This window comes from Merops nubicus, unplaced genomic scaffold (assembly GCF_000691845.1).
Source record: "Merops nubicus isolate BGI_N331 unplaced genomic scaffold, ASM69184v1 scaffold7185, whole genome shotgun sequence".
NCBI lineage: Eukaryota > Metazoa > Chordata > Aves > Coraciiformes > Meropidae > Merops > Merops nubicus.
Window position 1 is genome coordinate 1 of NW_008610184.1, and position 9,908 is coordinate 9,908.

Consider the following 9,908-nt stretch of genomic DNA (forward strand, 5'->3'; position numbering starts at 1 on the left):
CAGCTCGCCCGCGCGCCGCCTGCCGCCACCTCCATTGCTCACTGACAGCCACCCTCTGCCAACAGCTTCCCCCCTTGGAGATTAACTTTTCCTTCTTTTCTTCTCTCTCCCTGTCTTTCTGGTGTTCTTCTCTCCCCACAGCCCTGCTGCTCACCCAAGGTAAGTGCTTCTTCTCCTTTCCTCTGCCTGCTCTGGCTCTGTTTCCATCCCCGCCGGTCAGGGCTGCTGTGTTTGCTGTGCTGCAGACAGCCCCAGCTCATGGTGTTCATGCCCAGCAGGAACTGGTTAGGAGCAATGCGTTAAGAACATGACAGTGATTGACTGACATCCAAAGTCCAGACTTTTCCCTGAGATTTTGGGAAATGGCCCAGCCAGGATTGCAAAGCAGAGCATGCAGTTCTGGCTGGTCCAGGACCATGACTTGACCTTCTCTTTGGGCAGCTCTGGGGCTTGGGTTGTGCTGGTGCACCGGGGGGCACGGGGCTTTTCTGCAGGGGGTGGCACTCCTGGGATGTGGGGCAATGTTGTCTGGGCCAGGCAGGGGTGCAGGGCTGGATGGGTGTCCCCTTCCCATGTGGGAGCAGGACACCCCTCACCCCTTCACCTGGGTGCTCTCCACTGCGTGTCCTGGGGGGTCCCAAGGGTGCATCCACTACCATGATAAGCACTGGCACCCTTTCTCTCCTGCCCTCAGCTTTGGCTCTTCACTCTTCACCTCCTCTCCCCATGGCAGAATTTTGTATGTATTAATTCTGAGCTCTCCCATCTTTGCCCCAAATCCCTGTGATGCCGGCCTCTCTTGATCCCACTGCGGCGTGTGTACAGCTCCAGCGTGTTTCCTATTCCCCCAATTCCAGATATGATTACAGCTGAATTTGCACAAAAGAAACATTTGTCAAACGCGAAGGGTGGGCACGCAGGGTGTGGATTGGAGCTGGAGTCTGCCAGATTTGCAAGCAGAGCTGAAAACCAAAGTGTTCATCATGCCTGAGCTGTGCTGCAAATCAAAGGAGCAGCATCTGCCACGCAAGCTTCGGTCTCTGCTACCTTTTTGGAGGATGCCAAATCTGCTGAGCAGGGGATGGCCTGAGCCTGTCAGATATTTGACTAATTAGGAGATTGCTAGTGGTAGGCAGAAGTTCCCAGATCCCCAGATATCAGCTAGGGGTGTTTATGGAATAACTCCTCAGAGCAGATTGAAGGTTTTCCTTTGTAACTTCTTCAGGAGGACTGGAAACCAGTTGAATACAGCCTCCTTCCAAGTAATTTCATTGCTGTAATTCAGTAGCTGCCTAATTTGATCAGAACCCCAGGAACCAAATAATTTCTATTAAAATAACATAACTTTCCTCCCTCTGTTGTGATCTAGCCTGAATGTTTTTGGCAGCTGTTGTTGGAGAAATTGGTCACCAGAAAGTTGCCTTCCAGCTGATAAAGAAAAGCCTCCTCTTTCCAGGAGGAAACCAGTGCCTGCTTCCTTGGGGCTGTGTCCCTGGGACCACTGGTCACCGTGGCTCTCCTCCACAACCCTGGGCTGTGTGCCCTTCTATGGCCCCTTTTTGGCAGCCCCCACAGGGGTTATTTCCCCCCTAAATTCTCTGATGTGTAACCTGTCGTTTGGCACTGGTGATGATCTCTCAATATGCTATTTTATGGAGGGAGATATTTGACAGCAGAGTGTAGGTGCTGCCGTTGTCCCTGCCGTTGCCAGCAGTGGGTGAGCTGTGCTGGTGGTCTTTCCAGCCTTTGGAAATGCCACTGAAAGCCTGGGCAGAGACTCTGCTTGCAATTTCTTGGGCTCAGGAGACAGATACAAATATTTAAAGGAGTGAGGAATTATCTAGCTGGTAGATACTTCTCTATCCTTCTTTCCACATATTCACCCAGATCAAAGAAAATATTTCTAAATATATTTCTTTAAATATCTCCTGGGTCCACGTTGCAGTGGGAAAGGCTGGGGAGCAGAGATGCCAGCTGACTGGGCTGTCGGGGTCGGTCGTGTCAACAGGAACCTGAAGGCAGAGCCAGTGGTGGAATAATGCTCAGCTCCCAGCCCCGTGCCTTAGCCGCCTCTCACCCACGTGCAGCGTTTCCCAGTCAGCGTTAAGGACACTGGGGCATGGATAGGGGATGTATCACGCCTCAAAAATAGCTTCCAGGGCTAAGTAGGCAGATTCCTCCCTTTTTTAGAGAGCAGCCAAGGCTGCTGGTGCTTGTGCCTGTGTTCCAGCAAAGGGCAGATCCATCTGCTAACCTCAAAAGCCAGAGTGTCCCTCAGCCAGTTGTGACTGACGGCTTGACAGCACTCTGGAGAGAGGAACTCATTCATGCTCACTGTTTACTTTGTTTAGCCAGGATTATACTTTATTGAGCTGCAACAAAGAAAAATCCCATTTTAATTGTCCTTTTAATTTCTTCCTAGCGGCACAGTCCCCAGAAGGGGTGACCTTCATGCAGATACATGCCCGCTCTAGGAAGGGATGGAGAGGAGAGAGCTCGAGGGGTGTGACATGGCCTTCGTAGCAATCTTTCATGAATACATTGCTGGTTTTAATCCAATTTATTCAGCCAGTGACAGGGAATGCAAACTGGTCCATGGCTGTTTGGTAGTCCTGCAGCATTGCCTAGGTGATAGGTAGCTCTCTGATGGTGTTGCAAGGCCTTCCCATTGCATCCTTCAGTTCAAAAGGTGTGGTGGCCACATGACCCTGTGGAAACAGGTTTTATCTAACTTGGATTTATGATGCACCCAGGAGGCCACAGGCAATGTTCAGTTCCCCTTTGGCCAGCCCTGGTCTCAGGAAGGTTGAGCAGGCAAGCACCCATGTGGTACTCTCCAGGAGCAATTCGTGGTGTGGGAACCCTGCTCAGTGCTCCCCTTCCCCTTGGGAGAAATAAGAGGAGGAGGGGATCTGCTTAGAGCAGCTGGAGCTCAAGAAGCTGCCTGTCACGTGTAGGTCTGAAAGTGCTTTGCAGATAGCTGCAGAGCCAGTCCCAGGATGGCCCTGTGGGAGGACATGCCCAGGACTGCAGACCATGGCAGTGGCATGCCTGTAGCTAGGAGATGCTGGTCTCCCTCATCTCTCCTCCCTGTAAGGGTCTGAGCTGGCCCTGAATGAGGTGGAATAAGTGAGAGCATGGAGTGGTTTAACCAGAAACCTCCCTTGCTTGGATCCAGCGCCTGGTGGGTGTCAGCTGTGGCCATTGCCACAGCCTGGGCAGAAGCAGACTTCATTCTCATTCCTCCCACCTAGCCTCTTACCAGACCTGTGGTCTGCCCTGCTTGGTGCACATCCTCTCTAATCCGTGGCCTTCCTGGCGTGAGGAGCAGAGCACCTTGGTGCAGCAGCAGCCCCAGCTTGCTTGCATAGCCTTAGAAGCCAGTGCCATCCTCTTGTAGCCCAGATAGGTTGCTATGACTTCGTGGTAGCACATACCTATGTGGTAGAATAAGCAGGTTTTAGGGGACCCCCTCTCTTGCCACCTTCCCCTTCCCAGGGAGGAAGTAGAGGCAGCCCAGGAGGTCCTGGCAAGCTCCCGTTCTTGCTGGGCATAGCCAGACCTTATCAGGCTTAATTAGGCTTGACAGCAAGGAGTCCAGGGTGCAGTCCACATCGAAAAGTAGCTCCTGATGCTGATACAAACAGAAATCAGGCTAGTTAATAATTAACCTGCATCTTGGCAGCATTCACCTTCACAGACTTGACCTTCCAAATTTGAAATCTGTCTCCCCCCCTCTCCAGCCCCTTGTGTTTTATTTATCACAGCCCTTGGTAGTCTTCTTTGGAGGCTACCCCGCTGGCTGATGTGTGACACACCTCACAGATGTCCCATCCCTGCTTCCTGGAGGAGCCCTCCAAGACCCCAGCCCTACACCCAGTCCTTCAGGAGATGGGGGCCTGTGGCTGCCATAGACCACGTGGGAGCATGTCCCACTCTTGCTGTAGAGACAGGAGCCTCCTGCAGCTCCAAGGGCGGGCTGGTGAACCCTGCTGCTGGCTGAAGAGCTTCCCTGGAAGGCAGGAGCATCAGGAGTGTGCTCTGCCACTGGGATGTTGCAAGAGTTTATCCAGCTGTTGGGTCTGTGAACACGGGGCTCGGCGCAGTCCTCAGCGTCCCATTGGAACAGAGACCACGTCCAGATTGGGGTCTGGTGGTTTGCAGAGGCTGACACCGATTCCTGCTCCAGGGTGCTCAGGTGTCCTGAAGAGTAGGTGGGGAGCAGTGGTGGGTTCATGCAGGTGCTTTGTGTTGCCCTTTGGAAGTGCTTAGCTCTCCCTGTTGGTGAGAATAGGTTTGGGCAAGAGATGTGTCAGCTGGGTTCCTAAGCTTCTCCTTCCTGCCACTGCCTTCCCTTCAGAGGAGAGTTTGAAGTGTGAAGAAATTGCCTCCTTTTTTCCTTATCTGCAAGCTTCCTCTATTAACATTTCTGTGAGGTGCCCACTTGGATGTGCTGCCCGTGCCTGCTCTCCTGTGCTTTGCTTGCAGCTGACATTGAAAGACAGCCTGGCAGTGATATTCAACCAGCTGCCCCATAGGACATCCTTGATGTGCCTTCCTGGGCAACCATGTGTCTTCTCTCTGTGCCACAGCTCACCATATTCATTGCAGAGGAGCTGTGTGGTGACAGCAGGGCCTCCATTATTCATGTCTCGGTGGACGTGCTTGTCAGCAGAGCTCCATCGCTGGTCAGCTTGTCCCTTCACCATGAGTGGCCTACCTAGGGCTTGAAGATGCTTCTGGTGGCACTTCCTCTGCTGGCATGGTGTCCTCTGAACAAGCACGAGTCCCACAGCCTTTCAGTGCCAGCACCTTTATTTAGGTGGAGTGCCCAGTCTCACGTGCACACTGCACCCAGCCCCTGTGGCTGCCAGAGCAATGTGTCCACTCTTGGACCTGGATGTGTTGCTTGCTTTACTCTAAGAGCTGCCTGGCAAGTGATTGCCATGTTCATCAAATCAGTAGGTGATCCATGAGTGGCTTGGAGAGATAACAAAGCCACCTGCTAGCGACCAAAGGTCCTGCCTCTGGCCATGGACACTGGGAGTCCCACACAGCCTGCCCAACAGCCTTGGGCCTGGAGCACAGTGAGAAGCCACAGGAGATCTTCTCTGACAGTTTTGGGTCTTTCAGGCTTTCTGCACCACGTGTGCTTACGGACCTGTAAGAGATGTCTGCATGAGGCTCCACATTGTCATACCATGCCAAGGGCTTTTGTCAAATCACTTAAAATGGGGACTGAGGTTTCATTGTATCCTGTCTCCTGGAGCTGTTAGGACAAGGAAATTCTGCCTGATATTCCCCATTTTCAGGGCAGACCTTTGCCTCCTGCACTGTGCAGCTCCCAAGGCACACAGCACCAGTTGCTGCCACAGCTTTTCTGCTGCAGTTACTTCCCAGCAAAGGCTGTCGTGAGCCAGACTGTCAGCAGGTCAGGGCTTGGCAGCCCTGCGGGGGTGGCTGCTGTGCTTTGGCTCAGACAGAAGTGAGCCATGTACGTGGTACAGCAGCTGGTGTGTAAGCACCTGCATTTGGAGTGAGGAGCTGGACCTGTCAGCTCCATACACTTCCAGCTAGAGGCAGAGACTGGACTTGCTCAATCTCTGTCTTGGAAAGAGACACAGATTTCATCTAACTCCCTGCTCAAGCAACTCGAATCTTGTTCTTATCTCCACCTTGTTCTTATCAGTTGGTATCTCCAAGTGTAGCAAAAGGCAGAACACCATGTCCAGGTTCACCCCTGTTTCTGCACTCCTCCAGCTCAGCTGCCTCCTCCCCTCTGTGCTTTCTTGGTGTTTGCCTGCAGTTGTCCCCTGTCCCCCTGCATTCTGCATTGCCCACCCTCTTCCCCAGGTGCCCTGCTCCCCTGCCTCTGTCATTTTCTGTACACTTCTGGGGATTCCCAAATCCAGAGTACGCTGTCTTTGAGCTAGGCACTGATGGGTTTGATGTACGTCATTGATTTCAAATGATGGATGCAGCCTTTCCTGCTTCTGTGATGTGTTAGAATAATGTCACCTGCCACAAGAGTTATTACATATTTTATAAACTCTGCGGGCCTTGCAAGGCTAACGGTCTTGGCAATCAATCTAACTGGATTGATGAAGAGAAGGCAGAGTTTATAACTCGATTTCACTGGAACTTTATAATTCCTCTGTGAGTTTTGGTGCAGAGATCTGCTGGAGCCCCTGTGGGATTAATCCCATCTGAGGCATTACCTGGAAACCTCAGGCAACATCTGACCCACTGCTTAGCCAGAACAAGATGCTCTGCCATTGTGATACCCCACCAGGTTCTGCAGAGCTCCAGCTCCTGCTCCCAGGCTCAGCTGGGCCCTGTGCTGCAGCTCATACACCCCAGCTGGTCAGCCAGAGGAAAGCCAAGGGGAATCCAGCTTTGTTCTTGAGATGTCTTTTCAGAGAGCCCATCAGCATGTGCCTGCACTTGGGTGTGTGTGTGGGAGAGGAGACCTGGGTCAGGGCCAGGGCAGGCACCATTCCTCCTGTTTGGGGTGCTCCTTCCCATCTGGGCACCTCGCTGGGGCATCAGCAAGCTGAGCCAGACATGGGGTCATCTCAGCATGCTGCTGGCCCATGTGGCAGAATGAGTCAGTACCTTGGTCTCCCCAAAGATGTGGCTACTGTGGGGATGATGGGACAGCCTATGTCATCCAAGAGCACCAATGCAGGCTGAAGAAACATTTAGGGTTTTTTTTTTCTTCTTCTTTAAAAAGTTAAAACCATGTTGTGTATGTTCTTAGTGATACTCAGAAGTCTCGGTCCTTTCTTTCTGTGGCCCAAGGAATTTGGGACCCACCACTGCCCCCCCAAATTGCTGTGTGAGCTAAGCAAGTTGTGCTGGGGCTGCAGAAGCCCATGTTTGGGCCCTGCAGACAAGCCCTCGAGGTGCTCCAGGGCTGCTGTGTACAGCTTGATGTTGACCTTGCTTTCACAGAGGTGGCCGAGAGGAAGCTGACGGTGGAAGAGGAGGAAGCCAAGAGGATTGCAGAGATGGGCAAACCAATACTCGGCGAGCATCCCAAACTAGAAGTCATCATTGAGGAGTCCTATGAGTTCAAGGTCAGTAGTTGTCCGAGGGGTGCTGCAGGAGGGGAAGCCCTGTGAAACCATGGAGAGCAGGATGGAGGAGGCAAGGGATGGCTGGGTGTGCAGGGAAGGGGCTGCTGGGAGAGGAAGGGGAGTGTGCAGTGCAGTAAAAGGTGGGGAAACCTACAAGAAATGCTGGGGAAGAAGCTGCTGGTGGGCAGAAGTGGAGGGAAGAAGACTAGGGAGCCCTGCTGGAAGCAGAAAAAGCCAGTGTGCAGGAGGAGGCAGGAGAAAAGCTGTTTCTGGTGAGGCAGGGGCGAGGGAAGAAAGAGCCTCATCAGGATTAAGGGGTGGTAAACAAGCTGGCTTTGGTGAGGTTTGGGTCAGCCTGTCTAGGGAGAAGGTGGGCCCAGCCTCATTTATGGCCTCCTCTGGCTGACAGGAGAGTGCTTGTGGCACTTCCACAATTTGGCAAGGGTCTGTGGGACCACAGGGCACTGCAAGATCAGCCTTGCCTGCTAGCAGCCCATTGAATTGATGTGCATCTCCATTCCAACAGAACACCGTAGACAAGCTGATTAAGAAGACAAACCTGGCTTTGGTTGTAGGGACACATTCCTGGAGGGACCAGTTCCTGGAGGCCATTACCGTCAGCGCAGGTAAGGGGGGCATCAGAAACCCACACCAACATCTGCAGGGTGCTGGCAGCCTGGGAAGAGGTCTCCCTGGCCTCAGGAGACAGCATCTGTCTGGTCAGTGACGCTCGACCGTTGTGTGTGGTGGCCATCAGCAAAGCCAGTCCAGAGAGCTCCTCTGCTCCAAATATACTGTGCTTTTGCAGATGAGCCAGGAGCCCAGGAGGTCCATGTTTTGGTGTGGAGCCATCCAGGAGGCAAATTTTCATAGAATCACAGCCTGGTAGGGGTTGGAAGGGACCTCTGCAGGTCATCTAGTCCAACCCCTCTGCTAAAACGGGTTCACCTAGAGCAGATTTCACAGGATGACATCCAGGTGGGTTTTGAATATCTCCAGAGAAGGAGACTTCACAACCTCTCTGGGCAACCTGTTCTTTTTTTCCAAAGACTTCATGTCTGCTGGTGGTGCTCCTGCAGCTGCAGGCAGCAAAATCCCATCCTGGAGGGGCTGCTGGCTCCTGATGTGCCTCGTGCTGTCCTGTTTAGGTAGCTCCTGCAAGAGGCCCTGTCCACCGTGGCCAGTATGGTCTCTGAGAGTAGGAAGGGTCACCACATGCGAGGAGATGTTGCCCCACGAGGCAGCAGCTGGTGGAGGGAAAGGCCCAGAGACCTACCAGCTGTTGCGCAGGGAGCCTGACAGAGCTCACCACTTCCAGAGCCAGGCAGCTGTGGAGCAGGCATTTTAGATGTGTTCATGTCCTTAGTGACACTCATGAACCTTTCTGAACCTTTCCTTGGTGGTTTGGCATCTTCCCCAAGGGGCTGTTTGCCCCACAGCCATGGTGCAGGCAGCCAACAGGCAGGTGGTTGGGTGGGAGATGTCACTGTGGCCATGAGGACTTCTGCTGACGTGAAAGAAGAAATGTGGGGTGTTCAGTTTTCTTCTTTCTAGCAATAAGGAGAAACTGGTTCTGTGGAAACAGTACCTCCGTCCTTGAACAATGTTTTCTCCTAGGACTTCATCCCTTCTTAGGTCTCTCTCATATCCTTGCCATCTCTCTACCTGTTTTCTCTTCCTCCAGTTTATTTCCATTGTCTCTATCTGCACCAAGACCAGCAGTGCTTCCAGCCTTGGGCCTGACCTGGCCCACCAGACTAAGGGCAGGACCCCTCCAATGGCTTGCAGCACTGCTGCTGATACCCTCACGCGGATGAGGAGTTTCTTGCTGGGGTGCTGCTGGTGAGCAGCCCTTGCTCAGGAGCAAGAGGACCAAGAGCTCTCTCCAGTTTCCCAGTTCTATTCACTTCCTGCTATTTCTTTTTTTTTTGCCCCAAACCATCACTTGCCTGTGTAACTTCAGGGTGCCCCTCAACAGTGACCCCCACAGGCTGGCTACGTCCTATGAGACTGCCTGTGGATGGGGACAGGGCTGCCCCTCTGTGGGCACAACACACCTCTCTGCCACTCCCCAGCTCTGCAGGCACTGGAGTGTCCCGGGGGGCTCCAGGGACACCACTGAGGGACCCGGTGTGCCCGGAGCCCACTGCCGTGGCCACCACCATCCTACCTTGTCCCAGGGCTGGGGAGGGGGCAAGCACGGGCTGCAGCCCACCCTCGTGCTCTTGACCTGCCCCATCACGAGCACGGGACGTCTCCTTCCCTGTTGTTTGCAGCGGGTGATGAGGACGAGGATGAGTCTGGCGAGGAGCGCCTGCCCTCTTGCTTTGACTACGTGATGCACTTCCTGACCGTCTTCTGGAAGGTGCTGTTTGCCTGCGTGCCCCCCACCGAGTACTGCAACGGGTGGGCCTGTTTCGGGGTGTCCATCCTGCTCATCGGGGTCCTCACCGCCCTCATCGGGGACCTGGCCGCCCACTTCGGCCCTCGGTGACGGCCGTCGTCTTCGTCGCCTTCGGCACTTCTGTACCAGGTGGGGTGGCCAGGGGGGAGAGGGGAGGAATGGGTGGGAGGAAAGTCCTCTGGTGGCTCTCCTGCCCCCAGGGGAAGAGCTTTGAAATGGGATGGGGTGCAGGCTGAGATGGGGCTTCACAACGCCCTGTCACTAGGCAAGGTCAGCACCCCACTTGGTGGCAACATGGGCTCCCTGGACCAGGGATGGGGTGTGTGCACCAAGAGAGGACCATGTCCCACCCTGGTCGGTGCCACTTCGCTATTCCCCATCCCCTGGTCCCCTAGACTTGAAGGCTTGCCCATTTCTCCCGTTGG

At 53.9% G+C, this 9,908-nt stretch overlaps 1 protein-coding gene across 1 annotated transcript in view; it reads left to right on the top strand.

The window, feature by feature from the left end:
* Positions 1-6,954: 6,954 nt before the first annotated feature.
* Positions 6,955-9,908, top strand: part of LOC103773450 (sodium/calcium exchanger 3-like) — a gene marked incomplete at its 5' end in the record, with an annotated part of 3,398 nt that continues 444 nt past the window's right edge. The window contains 4 exon segments of the mRNA XM_008940818.1: positions 6,955-7,079; positions 7,606-7,705; positions 9,356-9,562; positions 9,565-9,612. Coding sequence (XP_008939066.1) covers positions 6,955-7,079; positions 7,606-7,705; positions 9,356-9,562; positions 9,565-9,612 — 480 coding nt within the window.